We start from the raw sequence: 27,344 nt of genomic DNA on the forward strand, positions 1-27,344 counted from the left end.
GGTAATGTTGTTTTGTATATCTTACCTCCAAAAGAGAATTTGAGTTAATGCTGTCCAGTGTTTTCGCTATTCTGTTAAGAACAAGATGCACAAGCCTGTACCATCTGCAAAATGTGAATCATGCAATCTCTGTGGTTTCAAGTATCAGTTGAATGTTCTTATATTTGTATTTAAAACTGACATTGCACAGTACGAAGAAGAACAGTAAAATTTGTGCTCATAGTTTGCATTTTTAATTTTTCTTAGAATCATATTAAATAACAAATGCAAAGCACCAAGACAAATCAAAAGAAGGACTGGGGAAGAAAAGGAGAAGATTTGCCTTTTAAAGACCCTTAACAACATCTTTCCGTTGTATTTCCGTTCTGCACTGGGCCCCAGAAATTGTATAGCCAGAACTGCTTTCCCCACAGAAATACCCGACTCTGCTAAGAAAACACTCCTTGATTAATTCCACCTTCCTTCCCTGAAAAAATGTGATAATGTGATTGGGAATCCTGTCAGAGCAAGTTTTTCTAAAAGTTTAGTAATGTGTATAAAAAGATTTTAAATATGCATAACGATAGGAATTAACATTTACTAAAACTGTCTATGTGTGAAGCATTATTCTCGGCTATTTTCATATATTATCTCATTTAATTCTCACAAGAGCCTCATGGAGAGGAAGCATTTAATATTCTCATTTTATAGGTGGAGAAAGTGAGTCTTAGGGGAGGAAGGTGACCTGCTGAGATTACGTGGCAGGTAAGTGGCAGCATTTGGTTCAAACTAGGCAATGTGGTCTGGGATTCCTTCTCTTAACTACACTCTCGCCTCTAATGCTCTGCACTGTCTCTGACCCAGCAGTCCTGCAGAGTCAGGGGGCAGTCCACAAGACCACCTTGACTTCTGACACCAGTTGAAAGTTCAGGGTTCCCCAAGACAACCTTCAGTTTCGATAATTCACTGGAAGGACTCACGTAACTCATTGAGAGCTCTTATCCTCATGGCTACAGCATATCATTGCATAAGGATTCAGATTAAAGTCAGTCAAGGGAGGAAGCACAGGGGCAGGGTCCAGGGGAATTCCAAATCTGGAGCTTCCAGGTGTCCTCTGCAGCACAGTGAAGGACAGCATCAGCTCCTCCCAGCATCAGTGTGTGAACATATGCTGACCTAGGGAGCTCACATGAGCCTTTGGGTCCAGGGTTTTTACTGGGGCTCTGTCACATAGACGTGGTGACTGCCCTCACGGCTGAACTCCGTCTCTAGCCCCTCCAGACGTAGACCTGATACCATATGACCCAACAGCTCCATCACAAATCCCATTGTTAGACTACAAATCCGGTGTGGTCCAAGGCATCCAAGTCAACAAAGACACTCTTATCAGGCAGGACATTCTAAGAGCTTAGAGGTTACCTCCCAGGAGCCAAGGGCAAAAGCCAGAGCTGTCTTTGGCTAAGGTTAAATTCTTTATTCCCCAAGATCATCTCTGGGCCTCATGTCAGATCCACAAATGGGACTAGCCAACATTTGTTCATGCTGCTGTTTGTATAAAAGATGAAACATTGAAAAAATCTAATTGTTCCCAATAATGGACTGGTTCAATAAACAGGTCCAAGGCCAATTCAGTGGAATACTACATGGCCGTTAACAATGAACAATGATGATACAGAGCCACACTTCTCTGGTGGGGTGCAGTCACCCCAGGCACCCAGCACCTGTGGTGGGTGTGCTTCAGATGGGCTAAAGGCAGAAGATCAACTTCACCTGTCTTCTGGGGGTGTGACTTATCCTCCAACACTGGAGAAGACCAATTCAATAACTTCAATGGTAGCTAATATGTTATTTTCTTATTTAAACAAGCACAGATGTGTTTTGCAGTAGGCTGCAAATGTTCATATGGGTTTTCAGGATACAGTAGAAGACTTCAGAGATACTTAGTACAGCAGCAGACACTCAGAGGTGACTATTCATCCCCCTTTGACTAAACTTGCATTTAACATTAGAGAAGCCCACATAAAGAAGGACAGTTAATGGTATGATTCCACTTCTGTAAAAATATGCATATGTGCATGAGTATGTATAATATATCAAAACTGAAAAGAGTCATAGGAAAAAGTTGGATATATCTCCAGGTGGTCAAACTATTATAGGTGATTTTGAACAGTACTCATTAAATTATAATAAATGATTGTATATCTATTTTAGTTACAAAATAGTTTTATTTATTTGTATATTTATTCATGTAAAAATGTGTACATGTATAAATATATATATATTTAGGTAAATACTTATATATTTATGTAACTTAAATTCTTTATTATAAATATTTATATATTTTTGAAGATATATTTAGATAAATATTTGTAACAAATCATTCTAAATTAATTAGGAAAACAGTATTCATTCTATTTTTTTTGTTTTTTTGTTAAGAATTTTCCAACTTTTCTACAGCCAATGCATTCTTCTTGCAATCAAAAAAGTAGCATTTGTTTGGGCTGAACTACTGTAGTAGCGGTTAAGTTTGTGCTCTCCGCTTTGGCAGCCCAGGTTTCGCTGTTTTGGATCCTGAGTGCAAATCTATGCACCGCTCATCAAGCCATGCTACAGCAGGTATCCCACAAATAAAATAGAGGAAGATGGACACAGATGTTAGCTCAGGGCCAATCTTCCTCAGCAAAAAGAGGAAGATTGGCGGTGGACGTTAGCTCAGGGCTAATCTTCCTTAAAAAAAAAAAAGTAGTATTTATTGTTATGAAAATGAAAGATGAATATATTCCCAGGCACAGTGTGAAAGACCTTGTGGACTGAGCATTTCTGGGGTGTGCTCTCTCCCCCTGCCCTCTCTGGATCTCACTCAGCCTGCCTCTCCGTCTGTGTCTCCATCTTTCTCTCTATCAGGCCTCAATATGCAGACACATTGCATCTCTGCATAGCTCCCCCCTGCATAGCCTTGCTCTGCTCCGCCCCTGCAGCCTTACTCTTAATGCTGAATTTTAGGACTAGCCTAAAGGTCCAACAACCAAGGAATTGGTCCTATACATTTTGGTACAGGCACGTCATAGCATGCCCTACAGCCATTCAAAATGGCCACATGGAGGAATATGCAATGACCTTGGGAGACACGTAACTATGCTGTCCAGGGGGAGAGCAATGGGTTGTAAAATGGGACAACGTGATGTAAAAATTGGGCACAGCAGTGTGGAGGAAATAAAAACAAAAGCTGGACACACGTTCCAAAAGTCTTGAAGTCCTGTCCTTGTGCTTTTCCTTATTTATCAGTTTTCCTAAAAACTGATTTTGGTTTTGGTAACCGGGACAGAATAGTGAAAATAAGTTTTAAAAAATAAGACAAATAATAAACTAAAGGTAACAAAAAGTCATAAAGATTACGACCTGGACTCCCCGGAGTTCATCCTCCTGGTCCCTCCCACCCGTGGTTCAGAGTCTATCCTGCAAGGCCGGATGGAGGATGGAGACGCGGCAGCTCAGGGCCAGAGTCACAGGTCTGTAAGGGGCAGAGGAGGCTGCCACGTCCCTGGAGAGACCCTTCCACTAGCAGGACCCCCGCAGCTCATGGACCTTTCCAGACCTAGATGCAACCTCTGGAGGGACCTGGTCCTTGTGGACAAGGGAGGGTGAGAGGTGGGGGGACAGGACCCTCACAAGACTTTCAGGAGCTCACGCACCTGGGCACATCTTTCCTATAGACTCTCTCTCTCTCTGTGTCTCTCACAGACACACACACACACACAGACACACACACACACACACACACACACACAGTGTTCATCTCCATCCACTCCCAGGAATGATGAACCTGAACCCCAAGACTCACCTCCCAGCAGTCACTTCCTCTGGGTGTCCCATCCACCCTGATACCCTCCCCCACCTCTCTAGATGAACCCCTTCCCAACCCCTCACTACATCCTGATGTGCATGACTGCCATGTTTCACTGGTGGCCAGGTGCACTGAGATAGAAAAGGCAGACACAGACCGTGACCTCTTACCGCTTACTCTTTAGTTGAGGGAGGCAGAAAAAAATTACTTAAAGAAATAAATATCTAATTGTAAAATATGATATTATGGACAGGAACTGGGTGAGTGAGAGAGAATTACACGGCCTTGATTCAGGCATGGCGCCTGCCCTTGGGAAGCTCAGAGTTTTGTGGAAGAACAAGTCAGTCAAAGAAACTATGCCCCTTTGGTAGGCAGAATAACAGCCTCCCAAAGATGTCCACACCCTAATCCCCTGGAACCTGTGAGTGTGTTACCTTACATGAAAAAAGAAATGTTGCAGATGGAGTTAAGAATATTGAGATAAGGAGATTCTCATCGATTATTTGGGTGGGCCCAATATAATCACAAGTGTCTTGACAACTGAAAGAAGGAAGCTGAGAGAGATTTGAAGATGCTATGCTTCTGGTCTTGAAGATGGAGGAAGGAGCCATGAAAGAAGGAATGCAGGTGCCCTCTAGAGGTTTGAAAAAAAGCAAATGCATTTTCCTCTGGAGCCTCCAGAAGGAACGCAGCCCTGCCTGGCAACGCCCTCCTTTCAGCCCAGTGAAACCCATTTTGGACTTGTGACCTCCAGAACTGTAAGATGATAAATTTATGTTGCTGAAAGCCACTGGATTTGTGATACTTCATTACAGTGAGAACAAGAAGCTAATACAGACTCACAAGGTCGAGAGTGACAGGTGCTGCCTGGGAGCATCCTTTTCTCCTGCTCCCTTGACAAGAGAACGCTTCAGCAGAATTGTAATGTTTGTGCTCCTCCCAGTCTCTCTTGATTATTCATATTAAGATTCCTGCACGCACACAAGCACTTCCCCACACTGCTGTTATCCAGCACACCAGTGACCTCTGCTACTGAAGTCCGAATGGTCACTTCTGTCCTCACCTCTCTGGACTTGGCAGATGACCCAGGTGCATGGCTTCCCTGAATGACAGTCCTTCTTTACTTAACTACAACTATCGAACTTTTCTGAGTCTATCAACACAGCTGGCAGCCCCAATGCTTGTTGCTCTCCAACCAAATGGGGAAGGAAGAGCATTAGAGGAGGGAGGAACAGTCCATGCAAAGACCCGGAGGCACGAGTAACCTTGTTCTGGTTGATGATGATGAAAAATCCAGTGTGGATGGAGCAATGAGTGGGAGGCAGGGGGAGTGGCAGGAAGTGGACTGGACCGCAGGGCTGGGATCCGGGTGAGGCAAGTGGGGCAGTCACTCGAAATGCAAAGTTAAAAGGTGAGCCAAAGCCTCAGTAATTCAGATAAATAACATTTTGAGGCAAGATTTATAAGATCAATATTAATGCAAAAGAAAACCACATAGAAAAAAATATCAAACATGTATATAAATCCAGGATTAGTGAGAATGTGCTTCTGAACCAGTTGGAGCCTGAGGTGGAAGAAAAAAAGCGTGCCTCTATATGTATGTTCTTGTGTGTTTTAATTATCATTTTTCCCCAGAACATTAAAATCATTTAAATATTATTGAAAAATTGAAAAGTGATGCGCAGTAAAACATTATTTTAAGTTTAAGGGTTTGTGCGCACCCAAATCAGAATTTATTATTATTTGCTTTCCTGGCTTTACTAGAAGCAAACACAGAAAGAATATTTTCAAAATCTCCTTCTCTGCTTCTCTCGTTTTCAACCAAGAATGCTGCCCTGTGTGGCAATTTCTCTGGACCAAGTTATGATCTTACATAATTATTAACTAACTTCAGTCTACTGATCATACCATTATTTAGAGTTTTGACATTTTTGCTCATCGTGGATTTTTAAATTAATTTCAATTTTTGAAAAATAGTGGTTTAAAACGGTATCTAATTAGAGTGCTGAGATTTTTTTGCATCATTTTAAGTTTTGCATCAGAGGTGAGTGCCTCACTCTCCTCACCCTAATCCAAGCCCTTCTGGAGAAGTTGGGGCTGAGAGGCCAGATTATGCAGGGCTGCAGTCAGAGGAGTTTAAATTAGTATTTTCTAGATCAAGGGCTGGCAAACTACAACTCATGGGTCAAATCTGGCCCACTGTCTGTGTTTGTAAATAAAGTTTTATTGGAACACGGTCATGCCCATTCGTTTGCATTTGGTCTAAGGCTGCTTTCATGCTGCCACAGCAGAGTTGAGTGGCTGTAAAAGAGACTGTATGGTCAACAAAGGCAAAGATATTTACTATCTGGCCCTTGATAAAGAAACTTTGCTGACCCCTGCTCTAGATGATGGGGACAAACAGATGTTCAAATGCAGACGAACTGGACTATGACGGCTTTCAGATGATCGCTCTGTGTAGGGCAGGGGAGGTGAGCGACAGGGAGATGAGGAGTCCAGGAAAGAGATCCTGAAGGCTCAGCAATGATGGGGATCAAGATGGAGAGAGGGAAACTGATGTTAGCTGATCTTAGGAGAAAAAATGGACAAGACATGGTGAATTTTTGACTGTAACAGAAGTAACGAAGGCTAGAGAGAAGGTGACTCCTCCGTGCATGGCCTGAAGGAAAGAGGAGGGGCTGTCATACTGTCAGCAAGATGGGGATCTGACTTGAGGAGGAGGAGGAGATGAGGAGAGCATTTTTGGCCATGCTGAGCATTGGATTATCCAGGAGACCATCCTGGGAGAGTTATCCAGGCAGGATGCAAGACGCCCAAGTCACTCACCTGAGACATTGACCCCGTGACAACGTTTGAACCCTCCATGGCCATGTCCTCCACACCCACTGCTGGCCTTACTGCTTTCCTCCTTTGAGACTTCACTCTGAGTGAAGAGACCAGAGAGTCTTTCAGTCTGGCCAGCTGAGGGTGCAGTGGGCAGACAGACCCCTCCTCTGTTCTCACTTAAAGGGCTGGAGGGAGGACTGAGGTGGGAGAGGGGTGGGGTAGTCCCAGAGACCCCAAGGTTGAGAATAAAGGCTCCCTTGTCCTTGTCCAGAGGTTTATAACAGACTCGCCCAGGTGCCAGGGACCTCCTTCTGCCCTTGCTTCAGGCTCTTGACCCACCCAGTCTCTCCAGCTCTGGGCTCAGGAATTCCATGGCTGCCTGCCCTTCCCAACCCAGGGCTCTCCCTCCCTCCCCAGGGTCACTGCTCACATGATGACGATGATGCAGAAGGACAGGAAGGGCTGGGTAGTAGCACCTGCTCCCTTGATGCCCCCAGCACCACGCCTGATAAAGGACATCACTTTCCTGCAGACAGATTAGATTATTGGTGATTCCCCTCCAAAAACTTGGTTTCTCCTCCTCCCTGCAGGACCTTAGACTTCTGTGTTCAGGCCGCTTTGCCAGATACAAAACCAGGGGCATATGGCTGGGGGTATGGGGGAGGGGAGGCAGGGATTAGGATGAAGACAGTGAGGCATGCAAGAGCTGGGTTACAGCCTGTCATTATTTAAAATGTTGATATTTTATTCATCATGGAATTTATTTTATGTTCATTTTTAACTTAAAAAAATATTGCATTGTATTTTTTCCTTTGATCTCCCCCCCCAAAGAGGGGCTAGTGTCCCCAGACTCCTGTCCTGGCCCCAGTCGCTCTCTTCCAAGACCCACTTCTTTCCCAGACTTCCTCCTCCCAGCCCTCGCCCCACCCCACAGCCCTGGCCTGGCAGGAAGAGAACAGTGACAGTCTGGGTCCCAGGGAAATTCTGGGGCTCACAACCAAACACAGACCAGATCTAAGCTCCTCTTTGAAGCTCAGAGGGATGCTAGGTGGACCTGAGGGTGGGGTGGGTGCTGTCTCCTCCTCTCGCCCCTCCCCAATCCACGGGTGCACTCACTCTGCACAGAGAGGCACAGGGAGCCCTGAGGGTGCTGAGCTTGGCAGGTGAATTCACTTTCATGGTTTGACTCCACCTGGGGCAGCTTCAGGACCCCAGGGTTTGAGGGCTGTGGGGGGCTCATGGCCTGGATCCTGTAGGCCCAGCTCAGCCTGGCGGGGGGGTTGCTGTGGACAACACAGAGCAGGCGCAGGGACTGGCCCTCCAGGACTGAAAGAGATGAGCTGTTCTTCAGGGATTTAGGTTCTGGAGAACAAGAGAGAGAGGGTCAGAGAGACAAAGAGATCCAAAGAGGAAGGATGCAGAAGGAGACTGGATGAGGAGAGACACACAGACATAAGTTGAAGTGCAGGAAAACATACAGTTTCCCCCTCGCTGGTGGGAATGTAAACTTGTCCACCCTCCATGCAGAACAACTTGGCCATAGCTCTCAAAACTAGAAAGAACATATGAAGCAGCTTTATTTTGCTTTTAGGAAGTTATCCCACGGACACACACACACACATACTTGTGAAAGGAGACACAAGATTATTCGTTGCAGTATTTCTGTTAATAGAATGAAATGAAAGCCATGGTACAAAAGTTAGCTACAGAATTAGAATCCATCCAGACCATGGAATACTGCACAGTCACAGAGAAGAATGAGGACATTCTGTCCTACTGATGTCAAAGGACCCTTCAGACCCTTCAGGTGAACAAACCAAGGCTCAGAGCAGCCTATGGACACTGGTCACTTCCCAGGAGGGGACTGGACATCTGAGGACACACGCTTCCATGCATTTTTAATTTTTGACCATGTGAATATATTACCTGTCCCTAAGTACTTAAACCAATGCTTGTTAAGGAAAATAAAAAGGCGAGCCTGGAGGAGTCATCAGGGGACAAATGATAAGGGCGCCTCTGCCTTTTGTATGTCGCCTTGTTCTCCTTGTGGAGTCAAGCAGGGGTGGAGACATCTGAAGGGAGTGAGGGGCCAATGGGGACAGATGCTTGCAATTCCTTCCTACCTGCACCTGCCTACCTACATTTCCTTGGAAGGCAGTGAAGTCAAGTTCTGCAGAGAGTCTGGGACAGTAAGTCATAATGGACCCTCATCAGCGTTGAGGGCTGGGTGAACATTGGCCTTTGACCTCAGCAGCTGCATAAATGGGGGAAGGGTGGAGGTGGGCATCCTCCTCACCCCCTCCCAGCCATATTTCTGAGACCCAGCAGCAGTGTCCAAGACTCTGACAAATCCATCACTGTTGCCCTCAGGACCCCATCAGGGTACCAGGCGTCCTGGCCCTGCACTCACAGATGGCGTTGAGCTGGATGGTTCTTTCCACAGTCACACCAGCTGCAGGGAACTTCACCTGACAGGTGAGGTTGGTGCCATGGTCCTGGGGCCGTGGGGTGAGGGTGAGCACCGAGGAGAGGTGGATCCTGGGGCCCAGGGAGGTGAAGGCAGCTGACTTCCAGGATAAGATGGGGAGTGTGCCCTGCTCACAGGCTCAGGGCACAGAGCAGGTCAGGTCCCTGGGGCGGCCAGACTCCAGGGTCCCCACGATGAGCATGTCTGGCATCTGGGTCAGGGCTGGTGGGAGAGAGGGTGACACAGGATTCAGAAAGGAGGGTCTGAGGTGTGCCTCTGAGACAAATCTCAGTATCAGCTCCTCCCTCTGAGCTCCAACACCATGTACCTCCAACCCCCTTCCAGGAGCGGGGTCCTATGCCAGCCCTGCCCTGGCACCCCCTTGTGCTTCTCCTATTGCCTCTCACATAGCCCATTCTTTACTCGTCACATGCGCAGAGAGAGAGGTAGATAAGTAATTCCATTTTGTACTTCCTCTCTCCACCCACAAAAAGTATCTTCTGTTGTCCCTCCCCCCGGTGTCTCTGATGTCCAGGGAGCAGGTGTTGGTATGGGGGTTTCCAAGGAGGTGGAATCGGCCCTGGGTCTCCTCCTTCACTTTTCAGTCAGGGTTGTTTGTGACCACTGAAGCATGCTTGAGTTCCTTAGCCCCCTCCTGGAACCAGTAGCCAAGAGCTGGGGTGGAGTCAGTTCAGCCATCCTGGGGGTAGAAGACAGTGCAGGCCACCCCCACACACAGACCCTCCTGCACTGTCACCAACCCCTGCATTAGCAGCTTGTAATCACAATCACATCTGGCCCTCAGCCCCCTCCCTCCACCAGAGCAGGGCCAGCAGCAGCAGCAGCAGCAGCAGCATGTCTGAGGTTGACGGTCCCAGGTTCCACCAGGGAAAGTCTGTTTCTCAAGGTTCTTTCTCAGGAACTAAAAGTTAAAGATTTAGAGGAGGCGCCAAAAGGAAGATGAGAGTGAGGTCAGAACAGTGACTCTCCTCAGAAGAACTTCACCCCCTGACACTGTTGGGTGAGGGACAGCCCCTGGAGTCACCCATCCACCACCTGCATCCACTCTTGAGGACACTGGGCCAGAGAGGATGAGAGCTTCACCAAATCACAACCCGTGCAGGGCTCAAGCTCCATCTCCTGCCTCCCCATGGATGCCCCTCCCCTCAGAGCGCCATTTTCTGCAAAGTGAGAACATGTTCCTTCTGGTCGGACCCCCTGACTCACAGGCTGTAGATGTCTGTGGACATTGGTTTGGCCAGGGGAGGGACTCAGGAACACAGGAGATGAAGGAGGTCAACTATCCTTTCTCCCTCAGGATCAATGTGAGGGGCAACTCCTCTCTGCTCACAAAATCACACACCAGCCCTGGATGCTGCTCCAAGAGTCTCTGTCCAGTGGGGAGACTACAGATGTCCCAGCACCTGGAGCTCCCTGTGATGGGAAGACATGGACACACGTGCAGGAGACACAGAGTGAGGAACGCCAACCTGGGGGTTGTCCACCCTCATGGATGGTGAGGATTTCCTGAGAGAAGAGACGTGCATCTGAATTCTTAGAATGTTATTTTGACTATGTGGTGGGGGCTGGGAGGAAGTGGTGGGACTCCAGGGAGGTGGTGCCTCCTCAGACCCAAGTCTTTTTCCTTGAAACTTCTTTGGGGGAAAAATAAGACACATGAAGGGAACTGTCTACAAAAGGACAACTCAGTGATTCATCACAAAATGAACACCCTACAAGAAATAGAACGTTAGGAGCACCCAGGACCTCCCCTTTTATCCCCCTCCCTATCCTCACACTCCACTCCCCCAAGGGGCCCCAGCCTCACTGTAATTCCAATTGTTTCCTTGCTTTTCTCTGTAGTTTTATCACCTGACCATGCTGCCTTTATTACTATGGTTTTGTGCACGCTTTTCTTAAGACTTTGTATAGACAGAAAATATTACAGTCTCTTTTCTTCTATTCGACTTCATGATTATTCCCATCCCATATTATCCCCTTCCAAGAACTAACACCCAGAGCCTGGAGTAGAGTCAGTGCTGTGATCATGGAGAAGGAAGGCGCAGGATTTGAACCAGCATAGGAACTCCTACACCATCTCCAATTCCTACATTTTCAGCTGGAATCTCGTACTAAAGTCCCATCCCCCATGGCCCCCCTGCCCTGACCACTCACTCTCACCCTGCTGGAGCAGTTGCAGCATCTGTGGTTAGAAGAGCTTGGCCACGCCCACTCTATTTCTCATTGTCCCTAATATGCAAAGCAGAAGAATGGGAAGGAGAGACATGGGGAAGCCACAGAGAAACTAACTGTATGCCAAAGAGGAACTAGGACCAACAGGTCATCAGTGCTGGGAACCTTCTAGCCGCACTTCTCCAATTTGCAGAAGCAGATGCTGAGATCCAGAGTGGGCAAGTGAATTGGCCAAATCACATAGGTGCCCTGTAATATGCACCATTGTCTGCACAGGGACCCTCCTCATGCATCTTTGTCTGCCCCGGTTTCACTGTGATGGGAGACAAGAAGCTTACTTTCATTGGAGTGGGAAGAATTGTCAACTCTTCCTGTGAAGTGAAGGAGGAAATTTCATTCATCTGATCATTCATTTACTCAACAAACATGTACACTGTGCCTTCAGTTTTCCTGGAAGGGGTGAAATGACAGATCTAGCCCTTTTCTTTGAGGAGAACAACATCTGGTTGGGAGACATGTTACCTGACGATTCCAGTGCCACAGGGTAGGTGGCTGTGATGGGGGAGCACAGGCTGGGGTGGGAGGGGCTGTTGTTCTTCTGGACTGGAAGGTGAGTCTCAGTGAGGATTGGACCATGTAGACGTGGTAGGGAATCTCAAGTAGTCCAAAGGATGTGAATTCCACAGGTGATCCTGGTATCCTGGAAATTCCTGGACTCTCAGATATTACGTTCTTAATCCCAGTCAGTCTCCCACTGTTCTTGAGATCTTCCACTTGCTACTAGGTTCTGTACTCTGTTTATGACCAACACCATCTCTGCCCTAGCAGTGGGCAGACCATTGCACATTGGTGACGTTCTTTTTTTTTTATTCAAAGAGATTTCAATAAAGATTATGCCCACAACTAGAAGGACTGGCAACTAAGATGTACAACTGTGTACAGGGGTGGGGTTTGGGGAGATATAGCAGAAAAAAAAAAGATTACAGAGGTGTGGTCAGGATTAAGGGAACTAACAAGGGGTGGTGTGATCCGCAGCGACTAGCAACAGCAAGAGGCCATTACCACTCATAGGCCCAAAGGGACACAAGAGGGAAAGGTGTTACCAGAACCTTTGTGTGCTATGGCCAAACAGGAGGCCTGCTCAGCGGAGCCATGGCTGTAGGAACTCAGCTGCTATGCTACCTAGGCCCCTCCACAGAGCTGAAGACGTCTCCAAAGTCAGCACTTAACTTGAATCAGCTACCCAGCTGGGGACGTTCTTTTCACTTGGCTCCTGAGGATCCATAGGAAAGGGCCATGGTGTTGTCCGTGGTGCTGATTCAAGTTAAATACTGACTTTGGAGACGTCTTCAGCTCTGTGGAGGGGCCTGATCACACAGCACAGGGACCTTCTGTCTGCACTCAGGAGGGTCAAGGTGTCAGATGGTCTGGAGAGGCCTCAGTCCCATCTGGGAGGAGGGACTCAGGGACGGGGAAGACCTCTGCTTCTCCTCCTTGTCCTTGTGTCCACACTCAGTGATGTCCTATGGACAATGTCAGTCTGTTGTCACTGAGCCAAGAGCAGGGATGGTGAGGGTTCTGCACCGTCCCTATACATATCTGTCTCCATTTAATTTTCCCAACATCTCTGACAGAGAGGGGGTGATCCCTCTCATCAGATGGAGGAGGAAGCTGACACTCAGACAGGTGAGTAGCTGTAGGAACAAATCTCTAAAGAAAACCCCCCAAAATCCCACCCCTCCTTTATATAAATAGTGCTGCTGTAAACACATCTTTGGTATGTACATGCACTTTTATTAGGTATTTTTAGAGTGGAATTTCTCAGGACCAGGGTATGTGCATATTCAGTTTTAGTAGGTATTGCCAAACATTTTCCAAAGTGGTTATTAAAATTTACCTTCATGAGAGTTCCAGTTGCTTCAATTCTTGATATTGTAATTCCAGTTACTTTCTTGTTTTTATTTCTTCATTTTAACCATCCTGAAAATAAGTGGAATTTTATTGTGGGTTTCATTTGCATTTCCTTGACAATTAATGAGATCGAGAAACTCATATACTAATGTGGAATTTGAACTTCTTATTTTATGAAGGGCTTGTTTATATTGTTCATTTTCTATGGGGGTTTTGATATTTTTTCATCAATTTTTAGCATATTATTAAATATTTTGGATACAAGCCATTTCTCAGCTGTTTTTATTGCAAATATCTTCTTTTTGGCATCTTTTATGAAGAATTTCTTAATTCAACCATTGCCAATCATTTTTTTTTCTGCTTCTTCCCCCCATCTCCCCCCAGTACACAGTTGTATATTTTAGTTGTGAGTCTTTCTAGTTGTAACATGTGGGACACCGGCTCAGTGTGGCCTGATGAGTGGCGCCACATCGACACCCAGGATCCAAACCAGCGAAACCTTGGGCCATCGAATCAGAGCGCACGAACTCAACCATTTGGCCTCAGGGCTGGCCCTCTTTTCATTGACTTTATCCAGGCCTGTCCACCCATGTGAGTGAGCGTATGTGCCTATTGGGGCATCTCAGTGAAAATTCTCAGCGTTCTTTCAGACCAAATGTCCCCCCTATATTCCTGCTTCTGAAGAATAGGTAACTTTTCAGGGTCAGGATATATATTTTCAGCACCACACTACAAACTACTGACTCTTTCCACTTGACCCCACGGAGAAGTGTATGATGTGCTGTTTTATTCATTTCCTGGTTCGGATGTTGCTGGTGAAATTTTAGCTCCTTTTACTGAAATGTCCCATGTTCATTTAATACATGATGGGACTTGGCACTCTGAGCATCAGGCTAAGTCACCAGCAGGACCTTGCATTTTCAAAGGATAAGGAAGCAGAACACAATGAGCACACACCTTTGCCAGGACCTGCATACAGTGCTTTACATGTATCACAACATCCTTCTGAGGTGGGGCTTCTTATTTCCCCACTTTTCAGAGCAGGTGAGGCACAGACACACAGGGTGACATATTTTCAATTGTCACTACCCTAGGAAATGGAGAAACCAGGATTGTCATATTGAGGCAGCTGCAAGTTTCTGTGATGCTGAAAGTTATGTCACTGGTATTTCAAATGCCAGACAGGTCACACATGGTGGATAGTTTTCAGTAGAACTTCCACACTAACACCAACTAGGAAGAAGGAAATGGCCATCCACTTATGAAAAAATTGGTCATGAAAACCTTATGAGCAGAAGCAAAGCATTGTCTGATATAGTGGCAGAGAATACAATGATGATGCAACAAAGACCAGGGAGAGTTCTCCTCTGCTCTACACAAGGTCGCTGGAAGTCAGAATCAACGTGATGGCGTCAACAACAAATTTGCTATTATGTTTTAGATATGTTTCATATTTTCAGAAGATGTTTTCTTAGGAGATGTTGCTAGGTAAAATTTTCGATCTACTAAATAGGACATTAAGATCTAGAACTTGGAGAAACCAGGTGAATTTCACTCAACCTTGAATGTTTTTGGTTTTTTAAAATTTTTTATTTTTTTAATTGCAGTAACATTGGATTATAACATTATATAGCTTTCAGATGTACATCGTAATATATTTCGAATTCTGTGTAGGTTACATCATGTTCACCACCCAAAAATTAATTAAAGTCCATCCTCTCACATGTGAGCCTAATCACCCCAATTCCCCTCCCCCCAATTCCCCTCTGATAACCACCAATCCAATCTCTATTGCTATGTGTTTGTTTGTCGTTGTTTTTATCTTCTACTTATGAGTGAGATCATATGGTATTTGACTTTCTCCCTCTGACTAATTTCACTCAGCATAATACCCTCAAGGACCATCCATGTTGTCACAAATTCACCCTTGAACGTTGATTGAACATCTATTCTTTGCCAAGCACCATGCCACACATGTGGTTCTATGTTTCCCACAGTATAATCTATAACATCATCGACACCAGGTCCCACTCCCCAAAGCCAACAACATTTGATTGTCATCTTGGTATACTGTCTTTTTTTTTTCAAGACATTTTTTTCTCTCATTTTGATCCTATAGGAGGTATGATTTTATGTCATTCTGTTTTACTTATTTTTCTGGGTAATTTCTCATCTTCTAAATTTTATTCTCACTGGTTTCATTAGGAGGAGATGTGCTATATTCAGTAAATCTCTCCAATGAGGTTGGGCATTTATTTTGTTTCCACTTTATCTTTAGTTAAAGTGCTGAAACTTCATTGCCCTTGGAGATGATCAGTTTTTCCAGTTCTTTCTCATTTGGTAATTGGAATAAACTTTCTAGAACAAAGAGCAGAAGAGTTCACACTCCTGACTAGAACTATTCAGTTGTCTGTCCTCTTATCTTCTCTACAACAGTATTGCTCAGCCAATTTCCCACCTGAATCTCCTTAACTGATGAAGCTCACACAAGCATCCCACACTCTGGAGTTCAAATCTTTTGAGGCACATGGACGAGTTTAGGGAAAGTAACCAAAGTCTGACTGCTGTTAGAAGGAGGAAAGTGCAAGGATTTATGACCATAAAATGAATATTTATTTTCCCATAGTGTCACTTCCTTCCAGTCAACTATTTTTCAACTTTATCAAACAAAGCAGGAAGTGAGAAAACAGAGTTGTGAAATGTCAGTATTGAGATTTCTCTATGAACAGCATCCTCCTAATTTTCTGATGGGGAACCAGTCAAATGTTCCGGGCTTATATAGCAATATGTTTATTACAAGTGACAGACTCCTTAGTTAAGCCTAGCAAAGAAGAATTTTATGAGAAGATTCTGAGGTCCTCCACATCACTAAAGAAGAGCAAAAGCACCTGTTGGTAAAGACAGTCTCCTGAGTCCCTCGTACTCCTGCATGTCCTGCTGAGCCTGCCCAAAACATAATGCTGTGACTGCTCCTTACCTGGGCAAGTTCTCAGGGTTGTGTTTTCAGGGAGCAACCTTGAGGGTTGAGATCATGTCTCCCTCCAGGACAAAGAGCAGCTTCACTTACTGCTGTCTACAAAAATGGTAGATTCTGAGTTTAATTGTCTTTGCCTCCTGGGCATCTATCGACCTGACTCAGAGCTTTCTCTCTGACTTATCTTATCAACAGGATTTTCTGAAGTGCTCTGGGAGTCAAACTGATGCAGTCATTGCCCCCATGGGTTCACCATCTAGCAGGATGGGAAGCACTGAAGATGCCATTATAGACAAATCAAGACAGTTATGAAAGTGCTGGGATCAGAAAAGAGACCTGGGCTAGAGAAAGAGATTTCGCAAGCAACTGCATCATTTTTTTAAAATTTCTAAAATATTTATTGGGAGCTTATTATGTGGCAAGTATTGTTCATGGTGAACAAAATAGACAGAAATGCCTTCACCTAGTATGACAGATCGGGCAAACACTTGTTCTTGGGCATGAGAAGTGAGGAATTGTTGCCAGGGCCACACCTCAGAGTTGGGCACAGACAGATAAAGAAAAGAGGGCATGGCTGGGAGGTCTGGTTCTCTCTTCTCAAGGACCAGGCTTGGGAGGGTGGAGATAGAAACGAAATAAAGAATAAAAGAAAGCAAAAAAGGAAGGAAGGAGGAAGCAAGAAGAGAGAGAGATTCCTCCTTGGCTGAGTCTATGGAAGTGTGGATGGCCAGCCTAGCAGCTGTTGTTGTCACTGCTATTAGGAACTGTATAACTGTCTAAACATTCACAAAGCAGTTAGGACAGTACCTAGATACAGAGAAAAACCCCAAGGAACACTGACTAAGGCCCCCTTTGCCATTGGGGCCATCAACGTGGACTTATCTGGTCCCTCCACTTGCTGGCCTGTGTGGTTTTGAGAAGCTCATCCAAGCCTCCTTTGTGACATGGGGACAGGGCTGATTCCCTCAGAGTCACTGTGAGGATTGAATGAGACAGGACAGGTGAGGAATTGATGCACAGCAGGTGCTGAGTGAATGTGTTCGCTCCCTGGGGCTGCTGTGACGAATTACCACAGACGAGGTGGCTTAAACAAGCCGAAATTTATTCTCTCCTAGTTCTGGATGGCAGGAGATCAAAAGAAAGGTTTCAGCAGTGCTATGCTGCCTTGGAAGGTTCTAGGGAAGACTCCTTCCCTGTTTCTTCTAGCTTCTGGTGGTTGCCAGCAATCCTTGGCATTCCTTGCCTTATGGCATCACATGTCCAGTCTCTGCCTCCTTTGTTACATGACCTTCTTCCCCAAGTGTGGCTGTGTCAACATTTCCATCTTTGTTTAAGGAAAACAGTCAATGGCTTTAGGGCTCCCCTCAATCTGGTCTGATGTCATGTTAACTTTGTTACATCTGCAAAGACCCTATCTCCAAATAAAATCGATTTCACAGGTACCAAGGGAGAAAGCTTAAATATACCTTATTGGAGGTCACACTTTAACTCACAACAGTAACTATTCATTAACAGGATCATTGGATCCCCAGATGTCCCCGCTGTCCATCTACAGGCCCTACCATCCTCCCGAGCTCCAGACCATCCATCTCTCTAAGTGCCTGTTGGATGCTGGTCTCTGTAGGATGTTCCAGAGACCCTCAAGCTTCCAATATGTGACTCTGACCTCGTTGTCTCCATCTTGGTCCTGCCCCCCAACACTTGAGACAAGTGAAAACACACCTGGACACAGTCTTGTGAAAATATGTTCACAGCAGCTTTATTCATAATCACCAAAAACTGGAAACAAACCAAGCGTGCATCAACAGGAAAATGGGTATACAAGGTGCGATACACTGGAATCCTACTCAGCAATCAAGGAACAAACTACTGATATGCACAACAACATGGATGAATCTCAAAAAACTCAATACTGAGTGAAAAAATCCACATGACTACATATGGCATGATTCTAATTATATAAACCACTTATAATATTTATAAGGTTCATCATTTTCAAATCTTGATCAACTAGTTCTAGCACATTTGTTAAGAAGTCCTACCTTTCCCAATTTAATAGCCTGCGTGCTGCTCAGTGGACGCTGTATAATGTTTGGGTCTATTTATGGACTCTGTTCTGTCCACACCACACTCTCTTGATTACTCTACTTTGTAGTAGTCTGATGTCTCCAAATTATTCTTTTTCAAGATTGTTTTGCTACTCCAGGTCTTTACATTTCCATATACATTTTAGATTCAACTTGTCAATTTATGTATGTGTAGGTATATATATTTATACATACATATATACATTCATATTTTTTAGTCTGTTGACTGGGATTACTTTAAATCAATATGGAGAGGACTGACATCTTAACAATACTGTGTCTTCCCATCCATGAACATTGTATATTTCTTTATTCATTTGGATCGTCTTAATTTTGCTCAGCAATGTTCTATATTTTTCAGTGTGGAAGTATTGCATTCTTAAGTAAAAGAATATCACTTGGTAGTTTATGGTTTTTGGTGTTGTTATAAATGGCCTGGGGTCCGTTTGTAGGAAATTTTTAATGCCTCCTCCAATCCCTGATTTCTTTCCACCAAGGCTACTTTATGAAGTGACTGCTGTGATACACTCCTTTCTTCATTTGGGTGCTGTAAGAGAATGTTAGGACCATGTAGTTTCATTCATCAGATGGTCATGTGATCATTTGGGAACCTTCCTCACTCATTTGGTTTGTCTCTGTAGGGGGAGATCCTTGAGGTGCTGCTTGAATTTCCTATCTCAGCCCAGAAGTCCACCTCTTGAGCTCAGCTTTCAAAGACAGAAGCTGATGAAGGTTGAATGGAGGACATTCCAGTAGGAGGCACCTCAACAAGAAAGGTCTGAGGTCTGATGCTGTTCCCCTCCAGAGCCAGGAGAAACTCACAGTAGGGCCTTTCTGTTCAAACACAGGGCTCCAGCGTGTGTTCTGCATACACTTTGTGGCAGATGCTCCAATAGGATTTTACTCCCAGAATTCTCAACATGAACTTGCAGGTAGGACTTCTCATCCATATTTCAGAGAGCAGGAAAATGAGGCATAGAGTGGTAGGTGTTGGTCTGTCACTTACTTAACAAAGGGACAGAGTGTGGATTCTAATTTGAAACTCTTTGATGCCAAAGCCTATGTTCTTTACAGTATTTAGGAAGATTTTAGCTCTACAGGAATGAGCACACAACTTTTTCTTTGCCCCGCGGGGGTCATCATCCCTCAAGCTAGGGCTGAGTCTCTGCAGTTTCTCACGTGTGGATCTTGATCTCTGAGGACTCACAACCAGCATGGTCCTGTTCCTGTGGGTCCCGAGGCTTCATCCCACGATAGCTGAGGGATACACAACGGAGCTCTTCTTCCTGCCCTCAGCAAGGGGCAAGCACATCTGAGAGAGGGTGGGCTGGGAGGCTGCCAGCCTGGGATTTCACCAGGGCACCCTGAGTGGAGGGAGAGAGAAGGGAGTCAGAGAGGAAAAGCAGGGACAGGATAAAGCAGAGAGTGTCCAGGAGGGAAGCCCAGGAATTCCCTCATCCATTCATCCCAGGCACATCACGGTTGAGATCGCCTTCATTCATGCTTTCCTCGCATATTTAATACTTAGGAGCACTTTATCTGGTGTTTGCTAATCTCATTAACTTCCCACAAAAAACCCATAAAGAAGATATTACTATTATCTCTATTTTATAGATATGAAAATTGAGGTTGAACCAAGTAAGTAGCTTGCTCAGAGTCCCTGGTGAAACCAGGATCCAATCTAGTTGTTTCTGACCCCAAAGCCTGAGGCCCCCTGTGTGTGAGGCCCTGAGCTGGGTGCTGGATGTACTTTGATGGACACGGTAGACACAGACGCTGACCTCTTACAGTATACTCTTTAATTGAGGGAGGTGGCAAAAAAAATGAGTTAAACAAATAAATATCTACTTCTGAATTATATTATGATGGACAGGAACTAAGTGAGGAGAAATACAGAGCCTTGATTCAGGCATGGTACTTGCCCTTGGAAAGGTCACAGTTTGGTGGCAGGACAAGTCAGTCAAAGAAATTATGTCCCTGTGGTAGGCAGAATAACACCCCCCAAATATGTTCACGCTCTAATCCCATGGAAGCTGTGAATGTGTTACCTTACATAGCAAAAGGGACTTTGCAGATGGAATTAAGTTAAGAATATTGAGATGGGGAGATTCTCCTGGATTATATTGGTGGGCCCAATGTAATCACAAGGGTCTTGACAAGAGAAAGGAGGCAGAGAGAGAGTTGAAGATGCAGGAAGGAGCCATGAAACAAGGAACGCAGGCGCCCTCTAGAGGCTAGAAAAGGCAAGAAAATGCATTTTGCCCTGGAGCCTCCAGAAGGAACTCAGTCCTGCCTGCCAACGCCTTCATTTTAGCCCAGTGAAACCCATTTTGGACTTGTGACCTCCAGAACTGTAAGATGATAAATTTATGTTGCTGGAAGCCACTAAATTTGTGTAAATTCATTACAGCAACAAGAAGCTAATACAGACTCATATAGAAGAGAGTGACAGGTGCTGCCTGAGGAGCATCCTTCTTTGCTGTTCCCTTGACAAGAGAACACTTGACCAAAACTGTTAATGTTTTCGCTCCTCCCATTCTCTCCTAATTATTCAACTAAGATTCATATGCGCACAAAACCACTTCCTAATTCTGCTATTATCCAGAATACCAGTGACCTCTGCTAGTGAAATCCAAATGGCCATCTTCAGTCCTCACCTCTCTGGACTTTGCACCAGCAGGTGACCCAGGAGCATGTCTTCCCTAAACTAAAGCCCTTCCTTACTTAACTACAAGATATCACACTTTTCAGTTTCCATAAACCTCATTGGCAGCCCCGTTGCTGGTTGCTCTCCAATCAAATGGGGAAGGAAGAGCAATAGAGGAGAGAGGAACAGCCCATGCAAAGACCCAGCGGTAAAAGTAAACTTGTTCTGGTTGATGCTGATGAAAAGTCCAGTGTGGATGGAGCAAAGGGTGGAAGGCAGGAGGAGTGGCCGGAAGTGGACTGGACAGTGGGACTGGAATCACGGTGTGGTAAGTGAGGCACTCGCCTAAAATGGAAAATTAAAAGGGGAGCCAAAAACCCAGGTGACTGCAATAAGTAACATTTGAATGCAAGATTTTTAAATCAAAAGGAATGCAAAAAGAAAACCATGGAGGACAAAATATCAAATGTAAACAACTCAGTCTTAGGAAGAGTGCCCTTCTAACCAATTGGAGCCTGAGGCAGAAGGAAATATGTGTGCCCATATTTATGTTTTCATGTACTTTTAATGGTCAATTTTTCCAGAACATTTAAATAATTGAAATATTATTGGAAACCTGAAAAGTGATATGTATTATAACATTATTTTAAGTTTAAGAGTTTATGTGTATCCAAACACATTATTTATTTATATAGAAATTTACTATAATTCTGCTTTCCTGGATTTACCGGAAGTAAATACAGAGGGAATATTTTCAAAATCTCCTCTACTTCTCTTGTTTTCAACTGCGAATGCTGCCATGTGTGATGAACAATTTCTGTTCATCAATTTATCACTCTTACATAATTATTAACTCACTTCAGTCTACTGATCCTGTCATTGTTTAGATTTTTGATATTTTGCTCGTCATAGATTTTTTTCATTAGTTTTGATTTTTTAAAAAAATAGTGCATTAAAGTACTATCTCGATGACTGAGATTTTGGAGATCATTTTAAGTTTTGCATATGAGGAGAGTGCCTTGCTCTCCTCACCGTAAACCAGAATATGCAGGGCTGCAGGCTGAGGAGTTTGAGCTTTATTCTTTAGGTCAGGGTTCAGCAAACTACATAAAGTCCCTGGGTGAAATGTGGCCCGCTGTCTGTGTTTATAGATAAAGTTTTATTGGAACACAGCCATGCTCATTCATTTACATATAGTCTAAGACTGCTTTCTTGTTGCAGTAACAGAGTTGAAGGGCTGCAAGAGAGAATTTAAGGCCCACAATCCAAAAATATTTACTGTCTGACCCTTGATGGATAACTTTTGCCAGCCTCTCCTCTAGATGATGGGGGCAAATACATGTTCAAATGCAGAGGAACTGGACCATGATGGCTTTCAGACGATCGCTCTGTGTAGGGCAAGGGAGGTGAGAGGCAGGAAGGTGAGGGGTCCAAGAAAGAAATCCTGAAGCCTCAGCAATGATGGGGATCAAGATGGGGAGACAGGGAAACTGATGCTAGCTGCTCTTAGGACAAAAAATGGACAAGACATGGTGAATTTTTGACTTTAGTAGAAGAAAAGGTTAGAGAGAAAGTGACTCCTCCATGCCTGGCCTGAAGGAAAGAGGAAGGAGCTGTCATGCTGTCAGCAAGATGCGGATCTGACTTGGGGGAAAGAGGAGGAGGAGGAGGAGATGAGAGCATCTTTGGCCATGCTGAGTGAGGCAATCCAGGGGGCCATCCTGGGGGGAGATGTCCAGGCAGGATGCTGCATGGGGAGATGCCAGGTCACTCACCTGAGAGACTGACCCCGTGACTTAATTTGCACTTTCCATGTCCGTGTCCCTCACCCCTGCTGCTGGCCTTGTTGCTTCCTTCCTGCGGCGCCTCACTCTGAGTGAAGAGACCAGAGAACCTTTCAGCCAGACCAGCTCAGGGTGCTGTGAGCACGCTGACCCTCTCCTCTGTTCTCTCTTAAGGGCCTGGAGGGGTGACTGAAGTGGGAGAGGGGTGGTCCTGACACATATACCCCAGAGTTGAGTAGACAGGCTCCACCCTCCTGGACAGTGGGCCAGAGGTTTGTAACAGACTCACCCAGGTGCCCAGGGACTTCTTTCCTGTCCTTGCTTCAAGCTCTTGACTCATCCAGTCCCTCCAGCTCTGGGCTCTGTGGCTGCCTGCCCTTCCCACCCCAGGGCTCTCCCTTCCTCCCCAGGGTCACTGCTCACATGATGACGATGACGCAGAAGGACAGGAGGAGAAGGGTTTTAGCACCTGCTCCCCCGACAGCCCCCAGCATCACTCCTGATAAAGGACACGCTTTTCCTGCAAACAGATTGGGTTATTAGTGATTCCCCTCTGAGAACTCGGTCTCTTCTCCTGACACTCCACGTAGGTCCCTAGACTTCTGTGTTGAGGCCACTTTGCCAGATGCAAAAAAAAGGGACATTGAACTGGGGGCAGGTGGAGGGGGCAGGGTTAGAGTGAGGAGAGTGAGGCATACAAGTGAGGCATACAAGAGCAGGTTTGCAGCCTGACTTTACTTAAAAAGGTGATATTTTGTTCCTTGTGGAATTTATTTTGCATTCATTTTATTTTTTAAAAACTATTGCATTGTAATATTATTTCTTTTGATTCTGGAGGATTTTTTGGCTTCTCTTTAAATTTTGTGCCCATGGTAAAAGCCTCACTCTCCTGAGACTTGTTCAACCTGCAAAGGAAGGGCCTCGTGTCCCCAGACACACCTGTCCAGGCCCCAGCCCCTCTCCTCCAACACCCACCTCTTTCACTGGCCTTTCCCTCCCAGCCCTCACCCCCACGCCACACCCCTGGCCTGGAAGGAAGTGGACAGTGACACTCCGAGTCCAGGAAAATTCAGGCCTCACAGCAGAACACAGACCAGAGTTGAGCTCTGTTGAAGCTCACGGGGCTGCTCAGTGGACTGTGAGGGTGGGGTGGGTGTTGTCTCCTCCTCCAGCCCTCCTCCCAACCTGCCGGTGCACTCACTCTGCACAGAGAGGCTCAGGGAGATGTGCAGGGAGCCCTGAGGGTGCTGAGCTTGGCAGGTGAATTTGCCTTCGTGACTTGACTCCACCTGGGGCAGCTCCAGGACCTCGAAGTTCAAGGACTGTGAGGGGCTCAGGGTCTGGCTCCCACGGGCCCAGCTCAGCCTGGCAGGGAGGTTGCTGTCGGCAACACAGACCAGGCGCAGGGACTGGCCCTCCTGGACTGAAAGAGATGAGCCATTCTCCAGGGTTGTGGGTGCTGGCAAAGAAGAGACAGAGGGTCAGAGCCACAAAGAGGTGGAGATAAAGAGGAAGGATACAGACAGAGACTGGATGAGGACAGACACAGAGATGTAAGCGGAAGTTCAGGAAAACACACACTTTCATCCCTCACGGGTGGGAATGTAAACTTATTCTCCCTCTGAAAAGAACCACTTGGAGAAATCTCTTGAAATTGGAAAGAATATAGGAAGCAGCTATATTTTGCTTATAGGAATCTTTCCCACAGACATGTTTGCGAAAGGAGACACAGGCTTGTTCATTGCAGTGTTTCTGCCAGTAGAATAAGATTAATGCCATGATTTTCCATTAACAGAAGATGCGTGCAAACTCAGAATCCATCCAGACGATGGAATACTGCACAGTCGTGGGGAAGAATGAGGACAACTGGGCTACTGATATCAAAGGACAACTTAGATCCTTTATGTGAACAAACCAAGGCTCAGAGCAGCGTATGGACACTGATCTCTTCCCTATAGGGGACTGGGCATCAGAAGGACAGACTCTGCTGTACGTTATGAATTTTGGACCGTGTGAATATATTACCTATTCAAAGGTACTTAAGTAAGGAATTGTTGGAGAAAATAAAAAGACAAGGCTGGAACAGTCACCAAAAGACTGATGATTAGGGGTCTCCAGAGGCGGGATCTGCCATGTGAATTGCCCTTTTCCCCTTGTGGAGCTGAGGGGATTGGAGAAGGCTGAGGGGAGTGAGGGGCCGATGGGGACAGCTTCTCAGAGGCCATGGGGGCTAAGGATGGGAGGGACCACAGGGTTCACCCACAAGCCAGTCTCTGGGGTGAATCCAGGGTGAGGCAGGGACCTGGCCTTGCCCTGAGCTGGAAGAGGTCCTGCTCCCTACAGCCCGGGAGGGGGCTCCTTCCTACCTGTGCTGTTTCCAAAGAAGATAGTTACGGTCAAGTTCTGCGGAGGGTCTGGGAGAGAAAGACACACATTGGTGTTGAGGGCTGGGTAGACATGGGCCCTTGTCCCCAGGAGCTGCAAATATGGGGCAAGGATAGAGGCGGGCCACCTCCTGACCCCCTCCCAGCCTGGATTCTGCGACCCCACACCAGTGTCTGAGGCCATCATACCTCCATCCCCACTGCCCTCAGGATCACATCAGGAATGGGGCATCCTGACCCAGCACTCACAGGACACGTCGAGGAGGACAGTCCTTGTCCTGGTCACTCCAGCCCCAGGCAAGTTCACCTGACATGCGAGGCTGGTGCCATGGTCCTGAGGCCGTGGGGTGAGGGTGAGAGCCGAGGAGCGTCGGGTCCTGGGGCCCAAGGCGGTGAGGGCTGATGTCATCCAGGAGAAGATGGGGGGTGTCCCCTGCTCACAGGCCCAGGGCACAGAGCAAGTCAGATTTGTGGGGTGACCAGAATGCAGGGTCTCCGGGATGAGGATGTCAGGTAAGTGGGTCAGGGCTGGCGGGAGAGAGGGAGATGTGGGGATCAGGATGGAGGGTCTGAGGTGCAGCCCTGAGAAAAGCCTCCAGCTTTGGTCCAACTCCTCCCTCTAAACTCTGACACACTTTACCCCCAAAACCTCCCAGGAGTGAGGTCTTATCCCAGTACTTCCGCTGAGGCCTCTCCTGGAGCCCTCTCCTTACCTATCACATGCACAGAGAGATAGTCTTCTTGGTAATTCCATTTTGCTTTTCCTCTCTCAACTCGATAAAAGTATGTTCCGTTGTCCGTCCTCCTGGCATCTCTGATGTCCAGGGAGCAGTTGTAGTTATGGGGGTTCCCAAGAAGGTGGAATCGGCCCTGGGTCTCCTCCCGCACTTTTCTATCTGGGTCATTTGTGGCCACAGGAGCGTCCTGGTTTGTTTTGGCCCCTTCCCAGAACCAGTAGCCATGAGCTGGGGTAGAGTTATTCCAGCCATCCTTGGGATAGGAGAAGGAGCAGGGTACTCGCACACACAGACCCTCCGGCACCTCCACCGTCCTCTGTACTTGCAGCTGGTAAGTCTGGTAATATTTCCAGGGCTCTCTATGGCCCTCAGCCCCCTCCCTCCACCAGAGCATGGCCAGCAGCAGCAGCAGCAGCATATCTGGTGTTGGAGATGCCAAATTTCCTGACAAAAGTTGTTTCTCAGGGTTCTCTCTCAGGAAATAAAAGTTCAAGATTTAGAGGAGGCTCCAACAGGAAGCTGAGGGTGAGGGCAGAACAGTGACCCTCCTCAGAGGAGGAAGTTCACCCCAGACACTGTGGGGACTGGGACAGGCCCTATAGTCAACCATCCACCACCCACATCCAATCCTGGGGACCCTGGGCCAGGGAGGGTGAGAGCCTCACCCAATTCACACCCCACACAGGGCCCTAGCCCTGTCTCTTGCCTCCCTGTGGATGCTCTTCCCCTTGGAGGGTCATTTTCTGCAAAGTGAAATATGTTCCCTCTGGTCAAACTTATTGAATCACAGGCTGTGGCTGTCTGTGGAGGTTGGTCTGGCCAAGGGTTGGACTCAGGGACACAGGAGATGTGGGAGGCTGACTGTCCTCACTCCCTGAGAATCCACATGACGGGCGTCCCCTCCCTGCTCATGAGGTCTCACACCAACCCCAGACGCTGCCCTGAGATTCAGTGTCCAGTGGGGAGACAATAGGTGTCCCAGCACCAGAACCTCCCTGTTACGGGGACACATGGAGACAAGTGAAGTAGACACATAGTGAGGAACGCCAGCCTGGGGGTCCTCCACCCTCAGGGACGGTGAGGATTTTGTGAGAGAAGAGGCATGCACTTTAATTCACCGAGTTTATTTTCAGTGACCACGGGCTGGGCAGAGGTGGTGGGAATTCTGGGAGGTGGTGCCTCCTCAGACCCATGTTGGTTTCCTTGAGACTATTTTGGGGGAAACGTAAGACACATACACAGAAGTGCCCCCACAAGCTCAGTGGTTCACCACAAAATGAACACACTCAAGGTATAGAACATGGGGAGCACCCAGGACCTCCCCCTTGGTCCTCCTCCATATCGTGAATGCCTACTCCCTCGGAGGAGCCCCAACTTCACTGTGAAGCCAATTATTTCCTTGCTTTTCTCTGTAGTTTTATCATCTGAGCATGCTATCCTTAATACTATGGCTTTGCTCATGCTTTTTTTTTTAAAGACTTTGTATACATGGAAAAAATCACAGTGTTTTC

The 27,344-nt window shown here is 46.4% G+C and overlaps 1 protein-coding gene and 1 pseudogene across 7 annotated transcripts; both read right to left on the reverse strand.

Annotated features, from left to right (window-relative positions):
• Positions 1 to 7,075: 7,075 nt before the first annotated feature.
• On the reverse strand, positions 7,076 to 10,366 carry LOC103558391 (sialic acid-binding Ig-like lectin 8; annotated as a pseudogene).
• A 7,562-nt stretch (positions 10,367 to 17,928) lies between these two features.
• Positions 17,929 to 26,410, reverse strand: LOC103558373 (sialic acid-binding Ig-like lectin 8). 7 transcript variants are annotated; one of them, XR_011522414.1, is made up of 7 exons: positions 25,810 to 26,403; positions 25,346 to 25,624; positions 25,079 to 25,190; positions 23,914 to 24,171; positions 23,136 to 23,232; positions 22,758 to 22,800; positions 17,929 to 19,645 (listed from the first exon to the last, which is right to left on the reverse strand). XR_011522414.1 is itself a non-coding variant. In XM_008531330.2 (7 exons), the coding sequence occupies exons 1-6, from the start codon at positions 26,249 to 26,251 to the stop codon at positions 22,725 to 22,727; spliced, it is 1,200 nt and encodes a 399-aa protein (XP_008529552.2). In that variant the 5' UTR covers positions 26,252 to 26,410; the 3' UTR covers positions 17,929 to 19,645; positions 22,704 to 22,724. The 7 variants fall into 7 exon arrangements, 4 of the variants coding, with proteins under 4 accessions (XP_008529552.2, XP_070414448.1, XP_070414449.1 ...); XR_011522413.1 differs by having other exon boundaries at positions 22,704 to 22,800; XM_008531330.2 differs by having other exon boundaries at positions 22,704 to 22,800; positions 25,079 to 25,126; positions 25,810 to 26,410.
• Positions 26,411 to 27,344: the final 934 nt, after the last annotated feature.

The sequence above is a fragment of the Equus przewalskii genome, chromosome 9 (genome assembly GCF_037783145.1).
Source record: "Equus przewalskii isolate Varuska chromosome 9, EquPr2, whole genome shotgun sequence".
NCBI lineage: Eukaryota > Metazoa > Chordata > Mammalia > Perissodactyla > Equidae > Equus > Equus przewalskii.